Below are 20,320 nucleotides of genomic sequence, written 5' to 3'. Positions count from 1 at the left end.
TTCTATCAAATTAATAATAAAAAAAAAAAAAATACACCTTCATGTTTGGGCAGATACGGCGTTTCATCGTCATCCATCCATCCATTTTCTACCACTAGAAGTTGCATCGTGTCATAAAATCACCCACGCACGTGGGAAAATATGACATTTTCTGATATGTATTTGGTACGAACACTGCTCATCACCATACATCCCGGTAAGCATTGATGGTCTTCCAAGATTAGTACGGTGCACTTTGAATGTTGGCCGGTGTGTGCAGACTCCTATTTTTTAGTTTTGAACGTGAGTGGTTAATTTTGTGCCACATTATCATCTCAATTATTTGTATTTCTCCTTTTGTTGTATTGGTCACATTAAGGTTTAAAAGGTCTGTTTTTTTTTAAATAATCATGAAAACCTGACATTTCACAAGTGAGTAGATTTTATATCCTCTGTACTTCCTTAGCCACAATCGAATTGGGTTACACCTGAAAAATTTCTCCTCATATATTTATCCATTTACTCAGTCAACTTTCCATCAATCAATCAATCATCCATCTTCCATCCATCTGCTCTCATTTCTCCCTAGTCCATGTATGAAATGAGCAGGCGTCGCTGACACATGTACAATATTTTTTATTCGGAGGCCACAGCTCTTGCATATTACAACTGTTGGCGTTCAGAAGGCAAAAAAAAAAAGAAAAAGCAAGAATGAATCCACCAGCTAAATGACACAGAAAAAATTGGAGAGAGAGAGAGATAGAGAGAGAGCGAGGGGGGGAAAAAAAAGTGTTTGGGAAGAGTCGGAACCCACAGGCATGCAGCGATGGCTCAGAATGCAATGTACAGCATTTTATATTTATATATATATTTATATCATATATACAGAACAACAGTGAGACCCAAGCCAGACATCTCATTCCACAGTTACACAACAAAGACAGACCAACTTTATTTTGTCATTCATAAAAAAAAAAAAAAATAAAATCATGTTTGCTCTTTTCTCTGTAAAAGTGCAACTCACTTAAAATAGAACCTGTTTTCAAGACATCGTAGTTTGTTTTTTTTTCCTCGTTGAATGTGGAAATAAAAATAGAATCTCCCGAGTTATCAAAATGGAGCGAGCGAGAATGGAGAGTATTGCATCTCTAGAATCCCCTCGTGCTGAGGCTGAAGGTCGAAGGTCAAAGCGTGTCTAAGACGAGCCGTCAACAAAACACAGTGGGGTCTTTTCACTCCCGAAGCAGTTGGCGTTCACTTGAAAACAGACAAACAAAGGCTCCACACACACACACACACACATACACACTCATCGTCACGACAATGTACCATGAATGAATGGAGAGTACGACAAAGAAGCGCCATATACGTACGTAGTTTGCATTGGACGGGGGTGGGGGGGGACACACACTATTTAATCTCACTCAAACAAATGCTTCTCCATATTGCTTAGTAACACATAAAAATTAATTTAGAAATGAATGAATTGGTGCTATCTTTATGATGACACAGCTAAACTGCCAATCAATGGTTATTTTTTTATTTTTATCGTGTTTCCTCTGTATAAGCACTATATTTTTTTTTCATTATTATTATTAGTTTATACTTCCTTCATAGGCATTTCGAGCTGACAAAGAGGTCCTAGTGTGGCTATCTGAGTTGGTACATGCATCGGTTAACCAGGCTAAAGTCAAAAGTGTGATTAAGAGGGCAGGGACGGGGTGCGGTGCGTGGCCTCTAGTCGTCCTCCTCGTCCTCTTCGTCGCTGTCCTTCATGGAGATGCCCTGCATGCCTCCTTCCCTCACCGAGGCCGTGGCCTCCTCCAATGTCAGCCTGTTGCGCACCGTGTCGTACATCTTGCTGTTCAGGGTCGAGTCCAGGACGCCCTGCAGGCGGAAGTCACGGTATTTTTTCTGCCGGGGGGGGGGGGCCGTGAAAGGCAAAGGTCAGTATAAGACAAACGACAGCACACAATGATCAAGTGGTGACGTCTTCCGAGTCACCTTGGTGATCCTAATGAGGATCTTGAGCTGGTAGACGTGCAGCTGTTGGTCCATGCGCTCGGTCAGCCAGGTGCCCAGCAGGTTCATGGTGGCAGTGTACCATTGCTGAAAGACATAAATACAACACTCTCCAGCAAGGACACACACGCATCGCACACATGCGCAAGACGCCAGGAAAAAAACAACACTGATGTGGAATCTTAGTCACACTGGGAAGGATTCAATCAAATTTCTGTGTGAAAAAGTGCAATTTGTGACAATCATGTAGGACTATCACAAGATGAAACTAAGCCACAAAAAGTAAGAATATTAATAAAGCCGTGATTTTACAAGAGTTATAATGTGTTATCTATTATGAGAGTACAAAGTCCCAATGTTAGCAGAAAACAAAGTTGTATAATTAAGTGCACAAATAAGAAGGAGGGCACTATAAGTCTAAGACTAAGATTAAAGTTTTAATGTTATACTAAATATATGACCAAAAGGTTTATATATATATATATATATATATATATATATATATATATATATATATATATACCCCTATTACACCAATTATACTTGATCAAAGATTTAAGAATATCTAAATATTATTACAACGACAAAGTTGGAATCTCCAAAGTAAAAAGTCACCATTCTATGAGAAAAAGAATAAAGCTGTAGCTCGGAAAAAATTACACATTAATACGAGAATGTACGAGAACGTTATAAGGTTAAAGTTGCGTATGTACAAGAAAATAAAATGAATAATTTTAAAGGAATAAATTCCTATTTGTAAGCATAAGGAAGAACTATTATGAGAATGTTTGAAATACAATATAAACTAATTGAAAAGAAAAATGTTTTGATTCATTAAAAAAAAGGGTTGAAGTATTAAAAGAATAAAACCATGTTTTCAGGAAAACAAAAACTAAGGCTCTGATATAAAATGTAAAATCTAAAAATATACCTATAATAAAAAGTAGAGGTTTCGTGTTCCATTTTTTAAATTGTATGATTAGTCATAATTTCATGAATTAAAAAAATCTTAATTTACAAGTAAAATGAGAATAAATGTGTAGTATTGCAATTAACTCATCACCCCAAAAAAAGAAAGAAAAGTTGGGATAATTAAGAATTTTTTAAGGGACAGAATTACCCCAATAATCCCTAAATCTAAATACAAAAATAAATAAACAATTTAGCATAAACATAATTTAGCTTTGACCTCATCTTCTGTTAGTGTGCCATCCCACAAACAAAAGCGGATTACTATCTTATTATAATGTAGCGGAGGATTGTTTTCACGGGAACTCCAATTGGTCCCAACAGCTGCAACAAGAAGCACTTTGCTCGCCTTTTATTATGCGCAACAACTTCATTGAGTGTTTTTATGGCCCATAAACACTGAAATTCACATCATATTTTTATGTATGAGCGCATTTTGCCTGGAGCACATCTCAACGAGTCGTTCCAGAGATGCTGGAAGGCAACTTTCTCGCTCGATATTGCTCCTCAGCCCCTTCGTATTTCGGTGATTGAGGCACGCCAACTCACAACGCGCATCGATCCAACGTAACGTAACTGAGCCGACCGTTGGCCGTGAGTTTTGCTGTTGTTCAAAATTTGAATCACGAGTGAAACAACTCAGCGAAACAACTTTCAACTTTACTGATGCAGAGGCCAAACCTGAAATTCCATGTTGGTTCATATGAACTTCAATGACCCCCCCAAAAAATGTTTACTGGTATGAAGCAAATTTTGACTGAGAATGACCCCTCAATTTATCTATTGAATCTTTATTTAATATAAGGTGGAAAATGGGAAGTAGAATTGCAAATGAAATTCAAATGAACTTCATACAACTATTATTGAAAGGACTTTGTGTGTGTGCACAATAATTCTAATAAATACTAGTGTAACAATTTTATTTTTTTTTAATAACTAACATTAAAAACCTGTCTTGGATAAATGAGATCATTTTAAAATTGTAAAAACCTTTGAATTGGTTTAATATGAAAGGATAAAAGGACTTGTGTTATCTAAAATGGCTGCCTAAATATTTTGGAGCACACCTCAGATGGGATGAGAAAAAAAAAAAGTTTGTGTTGCTGCGGCGCAAGCTAGCTTAGCACCGAGCATTCAAGCAGCCTGGAAAGAAATCACTTCCAGGACTAAAGCTTTTTCTTTTAATCAGTACGACGCTGGTTAGTGTGACCTGCTTCGTGAGCGTGGGGCACAAGAGCACTTAAAAAAAAACAAAAAAAAAACGTAGCTTTGACGATCTTGAAAACGCATTGTCCGTGATCACAATTTCAGTCCCAAAACGATAAATCGTTCCACCCTCGCCCGCTGAGGAGCGCGCAGTCATCGTCATAATAAGCAAATCGGGCCTTTAGCTGAATTAAAAAAGGATGCTTACTTGGCATTCCTGACTCGGGGAGGTATTTAAGAATTAATCGTACAAAGTGGTGGATTCATTTGCCAGACGCTGAAGATGGACATGTGCACAAAAAACTGCAAATTAAGCGTCCGGGCGGCACGGGGCGGCAATAAGGGGAATGTGCTGATTGCGCCACATAAACGCTGCGTCAGTTATCGTGCAAATGTGCCCTCGGAGTTTGGAGGTAAAACAACTGTAAGGTGAGCTTTTTCTGGCAAAAAGAAAGTAGGAATGAGAGTGAGTAAATGGTGCGCAGGCGTGGTTGAAGCAGTGCTATTGTCGTGTACCTTCTCTCTGCTTTGTCCCACACTCGGTTTGCATTTAAGGCTACAAGAGAACAGCACTCTCAGCGACTTGAAATCAGACCTTTGAAAGAAGAACTTTGAAAGCTTTCATGGGGTCCAAATGAAAAGGGCTCGTCGTGTCCGCTGGTCGGCTTTCACCTGGATTTACTAAGGTGAATGGATGGAGGGTTTTTGGACTCAAGGAGGGTTGTCGGGGGGCGGGGGGGGTTCCGGGTTTATGCAGATGCCTGTCCACTTGACAGTCGAGTCGAGCGTGCAGTGCATGCAGACCTGGTGGGTGTGTGCGTGCTGAGGAAGAGACTGCTCTACGGTAGTATGTGTGCAAAAATGAGGCACAAGTCTGAGGAAGAGGGTCATGCTAGAAGATGTACACAGGAAGATTATTTGACTCCAAAAAAAACATGCCAACCAACATAATGTGAGAAAACAACGCAACACGAGAGATAAGTGCCACTTTGTTCAGTGGCTGTATTGACGTGACCCGGATATATTTTTACAGCAGTTCCGCCTGCACGCGTAACGTGTGAAATCTTGCTGACAAGAATTTATTTTAAAGATTTTTTTTTAAATATTATGACCACTTGGGTAGGAGCCATCGGTCAACTTCAATGAATAAACTCCTTTCCTCCTTTTCACCCACGTTGAAATAAATTTAGCTCGAATTACTTTTACCATGACATTGTAGTTGTTCCCACAACACACACAGTAAAGTTGATGTTTTCTATTGGTTGTTTTTTTTTTTTTTTAAATGGTGGTATTTGAAGAGAAAGCAATACTCAATGTAACATGACGTGCTACAGAGTAAAAGATACTAAATTTCTTTCAATAAAGTCCATCCATTATCCGTACGGCTTTTCCTCACAAGGGTCGCGGGCATGCTGGAGCCTATCCCAGCTGTCTTTGGGCAGTAGGCGGGGGACACTCTGAACTAGTTGCCAGCCAATCGCAGGGCACACGTAGATGAACAACCATTCACACACAGAATCACACCAACTATTTGGTGTGTGCAATTAACCTACCATGCATGTTTTTGGGAGGAAGCCGGAGCACCCGGAGAAAACCCACGTAGGCACAGGGAGAACATACAAACTCCACACAGGAAGGCCGGAGCCGGAGCCGGACTCAAATGCTGCACCTCGGTACTGTGAGGCGGATGTGCTAACCGGTCGTTCTCTTTGCCGCTATCATCATTCGCATATTTCAAATGCTGGCCTGGCTGCGTATCTCATCGAGCACTTTGTCGACTAGTTGTCAGGTTTTTATTAAGGCGCCTAAACAACTAGCAAGCGCACACTGCAGCGGGAGTCTAAAGTCACTCAGTGGACTGATGACAGCAAGTACGGCCAAAATTGAGAATGAGGAGCATCCTGGTGCCTTGAAAGGGATTTTCTGGACTTTTTTTCAATTACAAAAAAATATATAAATAATTAGTTATTATTTTTTTCATGACAGTTTCAGAAATTTCATTTCACTCTAAACACTGTTCAACCAAGATTTTATTAAAAACATGACAATGTGTAGAAAATGTTAAAAATATACTGCATTTTTTTTTTATGAAAATCAACCACAAATTTCTAGAATTCTATTAAGTGTATGATTTAAAAAATATATATATTTTCACGCCACATATGCAATATCCGGTATTTCTTATTACTGTGTTATTATATATATTAGCTATATTGGACCCCGTGAATACAGCGCCCCCTGTTTCTCCGGAATACACTTGTCAGCCTTTTGATTCATTTATTTTTCAAATGGCATCTATTTTGGCAATTGTTTTTGTAGCGCTCTCATAAAAAAGCAATACACGCCATTGCTTGCACGGTTGGAACTGCTGCAAAAAAATAGCATAAAGAAAATAGATTTACATCCCGTAAATAAAGCCACTGCAGGAGTTTTTTTTTTTTTCTGCAAGAAGAGGCAGCAGGAATGGTGTTAATAAGAAGAGACCAAAAGGGTTGAAATAAGAGAGATCGAGTAGAGCCAGCGCAACATCGAAGGATGGCTTTGACGGGCATGCAAAAGTTGATGGATGGAAAAGCATTCCGATGAGAAGCGAAAAGAAAAGCAACAAAATAACTGACATCCGAAAGTCACTTAAAAACTTTGAGAAGTCACCAGAGAAAGTTGAACATGACTCGCTTGGGGGCCACACAGAGGACACCGGGAGGAAGTGAGGACACAGAAAAGGGGAGGAGCCCAACGCGAGCCTCGCACACAAAAGCAGATCCACTCCAGAAAAAGAAAAGAAAAGAAAAACAAACATACGGCAATCAAACACAAACAAACAAAGATTCATCTGGCGCGCGGCTCCTGCACGAAACTTCTGCGTGTCAACCCAACTCACTTCCTCGCCAAGGCCGCCACGCCGCGACAGATAGTTTCGCAATGACGTGAAAGCACACACAACACGGCATTATGTGTCGTCGAAACCACACATGGAGGACACATTGCTGTCAATGTATCCCGTCAGGATTATGTTGGGCTAAGTCAGTGCTCTCTTCACCCTCCAACACATGAAAACCTGCCCGTGTGCCCACCGCCTTTACAATTTCGCCTTTCCGCTTAAGGCTCCTCATGCGTCGTCCTGAGGAGTGCTTTATGTGTTGTTCACTAAGCATGCACTATGTTCTTTCCAGAGAGCACTGCTTCATATAATCCTTTTTTTTTTTGGGGGGGGGGGATGCTTTTATGGACTCTTTGTGAATAAAAGCTTGTTGTTGTTTTTTTTTTTTAATATATATATATATAATAGACAAAGGCCCAAAAGCACTGTGGCAATGCAGACCGGAATGCAGAGGGCAGCAGCTGAGCTTGACAGAGAAAGAGAGAAGAGGACAGAAAGGACAGGAAGAAACACTTTTCCTGCTCTCAAAGAACACAAATGGGACTTATCCCCCTCTGCTCTGTTGTTTTGCCACATTCTGTAGGGCCCCCTCCCTGCTTGAGTGGAGGAGACGGCATCTTACTTACATCAAATAACCTTTCTATATACACCTCCTCATTGACCTTATCACGCAGCATGTCCTGAGAGTGGCGGACAAAGGTCACGTAGCCGTCGGCCACGTCCATGCCGGGTTTCTGCAACACATAAAACACACGGCTGGCTGACTCTCTGTCGTAAAGTCAGCATGGGAGGGTAGTGTGTGTTAGAGGGAGAGTGTGACTTACAGGTACGTCCACATATTTTGATGCAGCTTTCACCTGAAAAGGCAACCAAAGAAATCAAAGACACTATTTTTAGTACAGTATGACGGAATAAATACTTTTTGGGTTGAACAGTTTTGATGACGATTCTATAAATCTCCTTTAAGTGTTTGATAGTTTTTACAAGGGCTTTTTTTGGAGTTTGACATTTGGTAGAATACAATTTTGATAGCCGATGAATTTAAAACATATCTGATGACTGCAATGTCCTTATTGGTCCCTTAGAGCTCACGACAACAAAGTTCAGCAATAATTTGTCATGTAGCATTTCACGTTGAAAACCCCCCCAAAAAAGAGAAAATAAGCAGATTTGTAAAAAAAAAAAAAAAAAAAATGTTCGCTTGAATGTTATTAATTGTCTTGTGTTGTCATGCACAGGTGTCAAACTCAAGGCCCTAGGGCCTGATCTGGCCCGCCACATCATTTTATAGAGCCCAAAAAACAAATTAAGCACGTCAACTTCCATCAGGTTTGATAAAATCTCGACCAAAAAAATGGTGCAGGACCTGATTAAACATTTGGAGTATATGGTTTCACTCTCATAACGGCTACCTAAGGGAAACCGTAGCTACAATTTGGCCGAGGACATAAATGTGTGTGACCCCTTTATTGTAATGTGTAACGCAGAAAAAATATCAAGGAAGAAAAATCTGTTAATTTTCTTCAGAAAAGCCTGAGTATCGGGGTATTAAAAAAAAATAATAATAATCAGCTGGGCCCTAGTCCTTAACATTGATATATGACCACTGAGTGACTTGTTTTTTTTTTCACACTTGTATGACTTAAAGCAACGGCCTTCAATCCTGTTCCTAGAGGGCCGTCTGTGCTTGGCCTGTTTTGCATCTCTCCCTGCTTTCAACACACATCAGAATCATTATCTAGTTTATGCAGCCCTTGCTGATTATCTGATCATTTGAATCAGGTGTGCTGCAGCAGGGAGAGATGAAAAACTGGCAGGACACTGGCCCTCGAAGAACAGGACCGTGGATCCCTGACTTGATGAATATTACCATAAAAATGTTTTTTAGAACAACACTGACACAGATTCATTCACTATACATCATTATTTGATGGGAATTTTTAGGAGCAATCAGAGGTAAAAAAAATAAATAAATAAATAAAAAAAATATCTATACACAAAGAAATCAATGGTATCTTTCCACTGTATGACAAACTAACAAAAACATGTAAAAAGGAAGCTTCACCTCACCGTAAACGAGAGGAACGAGGAGAAGAGCGTGCCTTCATCGTATCTGGATATCTTTGCCAACACTCCCTCCAGAATGGCAACAAACTAATCAGAATAAATGATTTGATCAATACAATGTACGTCATCAATGCAACATGTGACCTCGCACCTTTGCAACCAGGAGCTGAATCATGTCCCGCACACTTTCCTCAATCAGCTCATCTATTTGAGAGTGGAACTGTTTCTGCAAAGTGAGAAATCATCATTCATAAGCAAACACATCAGTTTGAATTGGATAATAATTATCTGTAACTTGCGCATTTTTCCATCCTCCTGAGCCGTTAGTCATTGTTTTAAGAGTAAATGTTTCCTTCCCGAATGACGCGGAAAACATTCGGGGCCTATATTGTTAATGATTAAACCTGTTCAATATTTCCGATGGCAAATTTTTGTGTCGTCAACACCAAGATCGGTCAAGCCACGGACTCAATTAGGGAACGACCTCAAGCTCACGTTGTCGCTGAATGCAAAAAGTTGAACAAGTAATTGTTTTGAGTGTTTCTATAACGTGTCATTAACGTCAATAAAAATGGCACCAAGAGTGACCAAATTATAGCATTTTTTTTTTAATAACAGTTATCCTGGCTTCTTCTTTTTTGCATTTTCCAGCAGTGTCAATGCTATGCTGCCTCTCGCAGGTCAGTCTTGAAACTGCGACAGACATCTGATTTGATCGTAAGATGTATGCTGTGCTGATCGTCTCAAGTCCATAAACTTTTTTCCAAATTTTAACAATCGCTTGAGAGGATAAGAACCAGTACACGTGTACCCCATTTGAAGTAAAAATCGTGACTTACTTTGTTTTTGTCTTTGGTTACCTCCTGACCCATCTCCATCGCGCACAGTTTGGCCGACTGGTCTTTCGCATCCACCATCACATTGAACATGGTGCATAATGTCGGAGAGATGCGGAAATCTGTCGACTTGCTGCTCTTTGCCAGTTTGGACTCGAATGCCATCCTGGTGCTGTTTGGAAGGCAAGCAGGACATCGAGGAGACAACACATTATAAATTACTAAAAAAAAAAATAATTCATCCTCCATTCTTTGTCATTGGATCAATAAATATCGTTGCCTCTCATTTCATAGGAGCAACGTTAAGAATTATGAAGAATTAAGAGATAGAGAAGAGTGTTATTGTGCTTCACTTGATCACTCTGATTGGCTTTAAGTTAGCCGAAGTAGGTTAGAAGATTGTTTACAAAAGCAAAGAAATGACAAAGAAAATGGAATTATCTAAAATAATTCAACCCATCAGAACATTGCTTTTTATTTGGATTTGTTCCTACTTGTACTACGAGCGTGCTGGACATGTATGCATTTTATTTACTTTACATTCTATAACTAAAATTGCATAAACAATATCACTAACATAATAAACTAAAAAAGGAAATGTTTGAAAAAAAATAATTGAAACTACATCTTACATAACTGAAACTAACTACAAATATTGTGGAAAAGTGGTTTGATTTCATTTTTGTCAATTTATATCATAGCTATCAGGCTCCAATTATTTTAGTATTCCTGTACATCCATTCAGAAAAATAGTTAAAAAATAGTATACTTATTTTATTAGCCAATTCTTTATGACCCTTTTTTAAAATCTTGTACTCAACAAACATGTCATGTATTTAAAAAATAAAAACAAAGAAAACTAAAACTAATAAAAGCTAAGCTGAAGCATTTTGGGAAAAATACGAGCTAAAAATGCTCACTAACGAACTTATTAACTCTAAAAACTAATTAAAATAATCAGAATTTAAATGAACAAAAGTCAAAACGAAATGAAAATAATGAAAAATTAATTTTAAGCCTTGTGTAGCCACTGCAGGCTTGAAAACCTCTAACCTCTCATGTCACATACCGCTTGACGCAGTTCTCGATCATGTTGCTGGACATGAGCTTGATGCGACTCTCCAGGTGTTTGGCGAACTCCTCCTCGGGCCAGTGGAGGTCCCGGATGAAGGTCTGAAGGGCGTCCAACTTCCAGAACAGGTCTTCGGATGTCCCGGAGCCATTGCTGCCATTGAACCAAACGCACACGTCAAAGATCAATCCAGAGGTTGGTGGGAGGGGTGAGAGGTCAGGGAGAGAGGGAGGGAAGTGTTACGGGATGTTGCTCCTCGCCACCTGAGATGTCGTTTGACCTTTTGGACAAACACTGACTGCTCCGTCCAAATTGGTGCATGTGTGGTCAGTCAAGTGTACGGGTGGGGAGGAGCGGGAACTATAAGGTAACAAGTCAATCAATAATCATAATCTCTCCGGTATGATTATTGATCGGGGGGTGTGAGGTGGCCACATGCGGGTTCAAATGACTGCAGCTACAGCATTGAGTCACAAAGGGAATGGCGGCATGAGAGAGGACATCTGAGATGGCCGTTTGTGGTCGGAATCTCCTAATTGCTCACGTCCCCTGTCAGCATCCATGTCCCCAAGCTGCTGGGGCCCCCGGAAGAACGACCAGACACGCCATGCAGACCTTCTTGAGCCAGCCCCACTGGAGTCTGTTGGGCGAGTGCTGCCAGGATGGACGGCGATAAAAAAGTCAGCCGCCGCCCCATTTTTACCGTCACCCCTGCCCTGCCCGCTCCATCTGGGCTGCCATCTCAGAACCCAATCAGTCTCCCGGCGAGGCGGTCAAGGTCGTAAAACCAATAAAATAAAAGGTCTGTGAACTCCACATGGCGATGTCTGTTCTTGCAAATGATTTCAAATGCGTCATTTTGGTTTTCTGCGTCATAAATCACGAGACAGCCTCAGGGAAACATACAGCGTGTATATACTGCATTGACAGTATATACATGGCTTCTTTCTGGGGGTAGGAGGTTGGGGCCTCATCACATCTCAAGCTCAACGACATGCATGTTGAGACAAATGACCTCATCTATTCTCAGAGAATCCTTGGCATGAACATGAACTGTTTTGACAAAATTCAGACGATATATGTCACGATTAAAGCGGAGATGTGTATTCATTGAACCCGAGGGCAACTGTTTGTAACTTAATTACTTTACTGATTACGTGCTTCAAACATAACTAAGTTAGAATTCTTTTACATTCAGAGTTACAAATTAAAAATAAAAAGACAAACAAAAATCCAATTTAAATTCTATTCGTAATGGCGTAACGGCATGTATATTCTTTATAAATATAATAATGACATTTGGGAACATCCTGCAGTCACCTATTCTGGTGTGACTTTGAATGCTCACTTCCCTGTAATCAATTTTTTGTGGTTTTATTTTTTTGATCTAGGGTTATTAAAGTAGATTTTTTTATCCCATTCCTCTTGCTATGGACACGAGTCACCAATGCACTGAAAACGATGTGACACCCCCCAGGCTAAAATGTGCATTTGAGTGTATTCCCAAAATGCATTTCACTATGTTCAATGCCAGCGTTTCCCTATCTCACGTGTTTTATAATATATTGTAACATATGTATAGTTGCAACTCCATATGCTACTCTCTCGAATACTGATGTTACTTGCATGGAGAAGCAATTATAATTTACAAGAAAAAAAAGTGCCGTTACTAGAGTAACTGTAGTCTGATTACCAGTTACTCAAAAATATTGTATATTTAAAACTAGCTGAGCTACCGTACTTAGTAATGTGTTACTGTCAACACTGCTGATCAGACATGAGCATTGCCTATACTTTTTTCTTTTTGTTGTGTTCAGAATTCCTATTTATTACCTTCTGTATCTCCAAATTGTCATTATGCTTAACAAATGCAGTCAATTTATAGCCACATTCTATTCATTTTACACCATCATGTCGAGTTCTGGAGCATAAAAAAAAAAACAATACCAGTGTGTTCCTTATTGGTGCAGAAAATCATAATTTTCCCCACTAAATTCCTGAATGCGGGCATCTTCATACCAAGGCGTTCTCCGGTTTGCTCAGGAAAGCTAGAGTGAACTAGTTGAATACACACTCAGAATCATATATAGCAGCCATCCACGACGGGGTTGAAAAGCTAGGCATTTGTGGAAGGTTAACTGACAGTCCCGCTACTGGAACTGGCAGATTTGGTACTTTGGGAATTTGGAGGTTGACATTTGGTAGATTCACATTGGGCAGATTACTTGTTAAACTCCTGCAGAAGAGACAGACAAAAAGAAACAATAAGAACAAAAAGAACAGAACAGTGACGTGGGGGCGGCAGAAAGCCACGTGACACTCATCGCTCAACGGAAAGGATGTAAACAAACGCACGCTGCAGCTGGACTCACATGTAAAAAGAAGCAAATGTCTTACTATCCAAAACAAAAATCACTTTTTTTGTTACGCTTTAATATTTCATATAATCAAAACACAGAAGTGAAACTGTGATAGCCACAACAAATGATAAACAAGAGCAACGGACTGGGGGCCTTTTTGTTTCGGGCAACATGTCAAAAGCACAAATTATGAAGGTTAGTGTACACAAAACAAACTTTAAAAAAAAAAAAAAAAAAAAAGAAATATTAGCCATCAGCGTGCTGCAGAAAAATGGCTAAGACAAATACATTAGTCAGAGGTGTTAAACGATTTTCACAGTAAATAACATTTTCCTCTGTGATATTAACAGAACGTATTCAGCCCACGCATGGCTTGTTCATGAAGTTCAAAGGAAGCCCGGGTGAACTTTACAGATGCTCGCAAATCGCCGTCTGTCCCAGATTAAAAAGAAAAAGAAAAAGAAGTAATCCTAGAGACAAGCTACAAAGACGGAGGCTTCTTACTTTACAGGCTCCCAGGACTCCCGCTCAAAGCCCTTGTGAATTGACTGTGCGATGGAGGACTCCATCAGATCCACATATCTAACCACCAGAGGAGCATACAGATCCTGGAGGTGCTTGTGGAACTTCCCGTTGCACAGATGATCTACAGAGAGGGAAAAAAGGAAAATTGGGTCTGCATTTGCAAAAAAGGCCTGGGAATATTTTCAATCATCCGGGTCAGTCACTAATCAGCCTGCAACACGTGCACACACACACACTCACACAATCCAAAAATCTTACAGTCTGTTCGGAGGAAATCGTTGAGAAGTTGGAAAAGCGGGAAACTGTCCCAGCTCTCGGGCGACTGGATCTCCAGAGCGGCGTCCATGTCGATGGCGTAGAGGGCCAGGAAGTTTTCGGCGTGCTCCACCATGAGGTCAGTCCACCAAGCGAACGCCTGCAGAGAGAGCCAGAGGAAATGGGAAGCAGGTGATATGGGACATGAGGAGGGAGGGCGATGGAGAGAGGCAATCGGGAACACGGCTTGGAAAGTAGGAAACCTTCTGGATCCTGGTCAACATATTATGAGATATTCTTTCATTTTCGTCTTGTCAGTTGACTAAAACTCGGTGTTATGCACGTAGTGGCATAAAACAAAAGGAACGCCTCTCAGTAGGACGGAGTTAGTGAGATGCTCCATGCTTGTCAAACATCATGCTTCGTCACAGTGTGTGCGTGTGAACGCGTGCGTGTTGCATTTCGATAAGCAGGACCGCATGTTGGTGCCTTCCTCCGCTTGTGTCTTGCCGATTTGCCGTCTTTCCTCATGCAGATGCGTCACTTCCCAGCATGCTTTGCTGCCGAGCTAAGAAAAGATGAGCTGTGCCGCCATTCACATCGGCCACAAACGAAACCCCAAAGCCTTCTCCGCGTGACAGCCGCGCTTTACAGGCACGTCGTCATCCTCAGATCCTTTAGCGCACGCTATTTCCGATCAGCAAAGGCGCACTTTCCATTCAGGCTTTTGAGATCCCTTGAAATCTTTCCAAAATAGGTTGCAATGCTTTGAGGCATCCCAGTGGGGCTCACCCACTGCAATGGGCAGTTTAACTTACCTGTCCACTTACACACCAGTGAGGGATAAAACAAGCGCTAGCAGGAGAAACAAGCAGCAAACAAAGCTCTTCTTTACCTCGTTTAAGGAGTAATAAGAGGGGCCACTCAAGTATCCGAAAGTTGGAAATACTTAAAGGTGATAGGGCAGAGCCCGAGCCAAGCTTTGGGGATCATGGTTCAGGAATGAGTGGCGGCCCTCAAGTTCTATGGCAGTACCGGCTTCTCTTATAGTGCGTTGTCAATGCAATCAGTCCACACGGGACATGCACATGACTCATTCAAGTGTTATTACATACCTCTTTTCCCTGCATGGACAGGCAACAATCACAGTGAGAACACAGGAAGATGAAAAAGATTGTACCTTTGAGGGAATTTTTGGTGTGTTATCAACTTAGACAGTAGAGAGGGTTGATGGAGGAGGAGGGGCTTAGTGGGGGGAGTAATGCTTGGACAAGAGCGGACATTAATTGTCGGATGGAGAAGTAACACATTGACGGTGGATCGAAGTCGGAGGTTCACATGGAGCATACTCGTTCATACCGGTTCTGCATGCTGTTGGGAGAGCAAGGAAAGCTCTTTATGGCCCGATGAACATGCGTTATGATCACAGTCATGTTGTGCAAGCTCCTCTTAGTCGCTTCGTTACCGAGCCCACCCGTCGCTACAGCCTCAGCTACGGAGAGGCTCCATCTTGCCATAGTGGCACGCATGCCATACAGGAGGGGCGGTGGGGAAGGGTTGGTGGGTTGGGTTTGTGCGTGACAGGGACTGAAGGGGGGTGGGGGGGAAAGAAATCAAAATACTGTACCGATTGATCTGCAGAGCTTGTGACTGCCGCCTGTCAAGCATATTCAGAGAGATACAATAAATCTGCTAGATCGGCATATTGGTAGAGGATCACACTGGATCATCATGCTGTATCCTACTGCAGCTGTTGCCAGTCAAGCAACCTTCTTTTTGTGAAAACTAAAAGCTTGCAGAAGTGTCACAAAAGGAGTAAATAACTTCCTTTTGACCCCCTGGAAAATAAAATGCATACAAACACGTACGCTATTTTTCATTGCCGTCATGGTGCTTCGATCGGGGATGTTCAAACTATTTCCACTACGTGATACAGAAAAATGGACAGAAGGATTCTAAAAAATACATTTGGTGTGAGTTTCCCTTTGTATTTGCAGTATGGCTACTGCTGCGGAATAATTGAACTATATTTATGACTTTTATAATTTAGGACTTGCCACAGACCAGCAGGCAACACATTAAATCATTGTCTCCTGCGTAGATTAAATTCAAAATTTAACTTGAGTTCACCTGAGATACTGCTGTATCCAGAAAAGTGATATGTATATGTGAATATGTATATGTAATAAATATGTAATAAATGTATTTATAATATATTTATACCAGACTAGTGATACATCTAAGACCCTCACTCAGGGAGAGAAGCGTCGGAAGACTAGAGGGTGTGTGTGCTTGGAGAAAGAACGGTTGATCACCCACCTCGGCGTGGTGCTCCTGGTTCTGTTGAAGGACCTCAATGACTAACTCCGCCAGGCGAATGGTTTCCTCCAGCTTTTTTGCAGGGGTGACTAAGCGGCCTACATTCTCTGAGACAAAACGACGGGGGCGAGGGAACGGTGGTTAGTCAAGCACAGAGCAGGAGCGGAAGCAAAAGGGAGGGGGAATGGTGCTTTTGTGGCTATGGTTTTTATTTTTTAAGACCATTTCAGAACAATAATCTAAGCGCTTGCACTGTGTTAGTTATTCCAAATATCAGGGTGTTCTCACTTTCAGTGCATGTTGGGCCGCAGGACATAAAGCAACATGTGATATTGACATGCCGTCAGGCACATGTGAAGTCGACGCGCGGATGGACGTGCAACGTAACGTAAAAGAAAATGCACACAGAACAGTTGCATTGAAGAAGCATCGAGATTTGCAGCAGCTTTTGATAACTACCAGTCATGTATAGTTAAGAAAAAAAAACATGACAGTATTAGCATGACTGTCCCGAGAATGTATATGGAATCATGTAAATTGATCTATCAGAAAATGTATTTTAATTTTTTATTATTCATTTCTCATTTTTGTCCCTCCCAATTGGTTTATATGCTGCAAAAGGATCCAAATCACGTGCATATTCATTGCAGAAAAGGTGGATGGCATGTCACTCAAACAGTGGAATGATGCACATCATTTTGGATGGTCATATGGAACTCAAATAAAACACATACACACAAACACACGTACTAAAAACTTTGTAAATGGCCCCGTAAGATCGTCTGATTGAGGGCCAAGAAATAGATTTATTGTTATTTACAGGACAATGATCAAGTGGGTATGTCCAAATGTATTTCTACATCTGATTTAAATCTACAACTAAGTTCAAACACTAAAGCCTCCACTTCAAATCAAATTCAAAGTCAAATATTCAAATATTATCAAATATTTTAATCACATAAAAATACAAAAAAAATCACATGAAATAGAATTACACTTATATTTGTTTTGGTTGCTGTCAAAGAAATAATTTTAGGTTTTGGAAACTACCTCGCTGCTTTAACACTGAACGTTATTATTTTGGCTTTATTTTTGCATTATTATAAGAATTATTATGTGGAATGCAGTAGTAGTAACAAGTCATTTAAATGTGAATTGGTTAGTCAAGGACCAGCTTGAGTGTTCATTTCAGAAAAAAATGCTACTTGACAACATGCATATAGTACAGTATATTATCAATTTTTATAATATACTTTGTTCAAGATGCGCTACATATAAATTAACCACTCAAGGCATGCATGCATACAGAAGATATATTAATCAGTATACTGTATAAAGTATCTGTTTGAGGGCATGAGAGGTAACGTGTGTGTAATTAAATACATGTGTGGCATGTGCAGTATACTGTATGTATGTATTTACAAGTTTATGTCGCATATACTATACAATGGATCCCCACATACTCGCGTTTGGACACCTTATATATTCACAATTATTTTTTTTTTTTACATTCTTCAATATTTTACATATTTTTACACATACATATATATATATATATATATATATATATATATATATATATACATTTATTGACATTTTTTTCAGGGAAATTTTCCCCCAATTCAATGATTAATTTATATGTGGTCCCTTTCACATGTGAATAGCGGGGGTCCAATGTTTGTGTATCAATGAGCGCTCCCAGTGGGCCGATGGCAATTCAGCATCACTGTGACATCAAATTAATGGCATTGTGTCATTGACATCAGATGGCCACTGGGTTAAGATCATGATGTGTTTTATATGTGTTGTAAAACATTTTCCAATGCATGTGTTGGAACTTTTGATGTGTGTTGATGTCTACATGTGGGTGTCGGAACCAGAAACTAAACATGAGTTCACCTGGATCCTTCTGATCCTTTTGACCTTTCTCAACTTGAGCGCAAAAAGGGGGAGAGAGAAGATAAACAGATGTTTAGATTTAGAGTTCTTTTGAAGCTCCTTTTCACACTAACTTTGGTGGGGGCGGGGCATTTAAAGATGCTCTTGGCCCCAATCTGATAACGAGGGGTTCAGCTCCAGCAAGTGGGGGGTCAAGGCAACAAACATGTCACAAACACATAATCAAAACAGAGACGCTGTAACGTAACGTGACCTGTGAATGAAAAAAAGTGGTAAGATGCTTGTTAACAAACGGACAAAAGCTCAGTAAGACACACAGACACATTTGCCAGGATCAGACAGGACACATTGAGCGACTGGCGAAAGGTCAAGTTAGGACAAACAAACGTTTAAAGCGCTTCAAGTGAAAACAGCTTATCATGTCCCATTAGGACTACCCCAGATGTCCCAAGCCTACCTGTCGGGCACGGCACATCACTGACACATGATCAGACCACATGACTGGAGGAGATATCAATGTAAGCAATGTAAAAATGCATTCAAGTCAAAGGAATGTGCATTGAAACCAAAAGAAAGAAGCTCACAGACCAGACTGCTCATTCATATCCACCCCAAGCAGATGGTTCTAATCAAAACAAAATGGACCCCAGCTGATTCTGTGGTGCTGCTCGGATCTCCCGGCTGCTTCTTTGGATACTCAGTCGCACACATAAAGGCACAGATAGTAAAAATAAAGAAAGAAATAAAATAAGCATGGCAGAGAGAGGGGAGGCCGAGCAGGGTGTGAGATGAGAGGAGGGTTTTGGATGAAGGTACTCACGGATGGTTAAATCCATCACTTGAGACGCCAAGCAGAAGACAGGGTGCTCAAACATTTCCCTCTTTTTTCCTACAAAAAAGGATCGGGGCATGCAAGAGGCTGGGGTCAGACGAGGGAACGCTGGAGGCGGGAAGCTGATGGGAGGATGGCTGTCCGGGTGAGACTGGGAGTCAAATGTTCTCGGGGTAATTGTACAAAAAAAAAAAAAAAAGAGGCGCCTCACGAGGACAGCCGGAGGTCAGCTGACATAGCAGAGCAAGATAGTAAGGCTGTCTCCTTAATATCTTTTGAGCACGCTGAACAGTTCTTTTCGAGGCATAAAGCAGCATCAGTGTGCAGTGGCGTAGCGAGGGCCGATAGCGGGTGAGCCAAGCAAGGTGGCAAAGTCGTCATACTCCGTACAAAAAGTACAAGTACAGATACTTGCGTTTTTAAAAATGACTGATGAAAGAAGAATGACTTATTGAACGCCAGTAAAAGTGCACTTGAATGCAACATTAAAAATGATGGGCATTTTTCCGATCATTTATAAATGATGCCTGTTTTATTTGACATATAGAAAAAAAATATCTGCTCATAGTTTGCCTCATTTTTTAGGTAATTTACATTCTGAGATGAAGAAGGAAAAAAAAAACCATGTCACATGTTAAGAACTGGCTAGTACGGGTTGGAATCCACTATTAAGCGTTCAAATTAGATTAATCGATGAGTCTATTGACATTTTTTGCGCAATTCACTTGTTTCACATGAAGACATCTGAATTGACCAGCATAAAAATAATTAAGAACAATCGATTAATATAGTACAACTCAACTTTAAGTTGCGCCGGATTCATACGTGGTCTGTTTTTTTCCTAATTTTGCTAGCTTGTGGATTAATATTATCGTAATGAGACCGAGACAATTAGCATCTTGAAAACCGGTCACTTTTCAAAATAAAATATTACTAACAATTCGTTATTTATAATAATGACTTCAAGATCCTGAGTAGTATTTGATTTGATCACTAGTTGACTATTTGACTTAACCCCTAATACCAAGCGTTGGCTCAACTTTTATGATATCATAAAATGTTGCCATTACGATACATACATCGCAACCGAAAAATCGA

The 20,320-nt window shown here is 40.5% G+C and overlaps 1 protein-coding gene across 7 annotated transcripts in view; it reads right to left on the bottom strand.

Moving 5' to 3' along the window:
- Window positions 1–595: 595 nt before the first annotated feature.
- The window catches only part of cadpsb (Ca2+-dependent activator protein for secretion b), a 68,278-nt gene continuing 48,553 nt past the window's right edge, over window positions 596–20,320 (bottom strand). For 2 of the 7 annotated variants that reach the window (XM_088310051.1, XM_088310046.1), the window contains 14 exons: window positions 18,391–18,423; window positions 16,492–16,598; window positions 15,800–15,829; window positions 14,176–14,332; window positions 13,897–14,038; window positions 13,107–13,268; window positions 11,030–11,185; window positions 9,964–10,132; window positions 9,276–9,350; window positions 9,128–9,211; window positions 7,882–7,914; window positions 7,684–7,791; window positions 1,984–2,088; window positions 596–1,893 (listed from right to left, as the gene is read on the bottom strand). In XM_088310051.1, coding sequence (XP_088166177.1) covers window positions 1,717–1,893; window positions 1,984–2,088; window positions 7,684–7,791; window positions 7,882–7,914; window positions 9,128–9,211; window positions 9,276–9,350; window positions 9,964–10,132; window positions 11,030–11,185; window positions 13,107–13,268; window positions 13,897–14,038; window positions 14,176–14,332; window positions 15,800–15,829; window positions 16,492–16,598; window positions 18,391–18,423 — 1,538 coding nt within the window. In that variant the 3' untranslated portion in view covers window positions 596–1,716. Of the gene's footprint in view, window positions 1,894–1,983; window positions 2,089–7,683; window positions 7,792–7,881; window positions 7,915–9,127; window positions 9,212–9,275; window positions 9,351–9,963; window positions 10,133–11,029; window positions 11,186–13,106; window positions 13,269–13,896; window positions 14,039–14,175; window positions 14,333–15,799; window positions 15,830–16,491; window positions 16,599–18,390; window positions 18,424–19,210; window positions 19,280–20,320 lie in introns of all 7 variants that reach the window. The other 5 variants (XM_088310044.1, XM_088310045.1, XM_088310047.1 and 2 more) reach the window with 5 other exon arrangements.

Source organism: Idiotropiscis lumnitzeri, chromosome 11 (assembly GCF_059441095.1).
Source record: "Idiotropiscis lumnitzeri isolate Australia: NSW breed Sydney's pygmy pipehorse chromosome 11, RoL_Ilum_1.0, whole genome shotgun sequence".
NCBI lineage: Eukaryota > Metazoa > Chordata > Actinopteri > Syngnathiformes > Syngnathidae > Idiotropiscis > Idiotropiscis lumnitzeri.
Note: the sequence above shows the minus strand (reverse complement) of the source record. Positions and strands in the feature narration are given on the sequence as shown.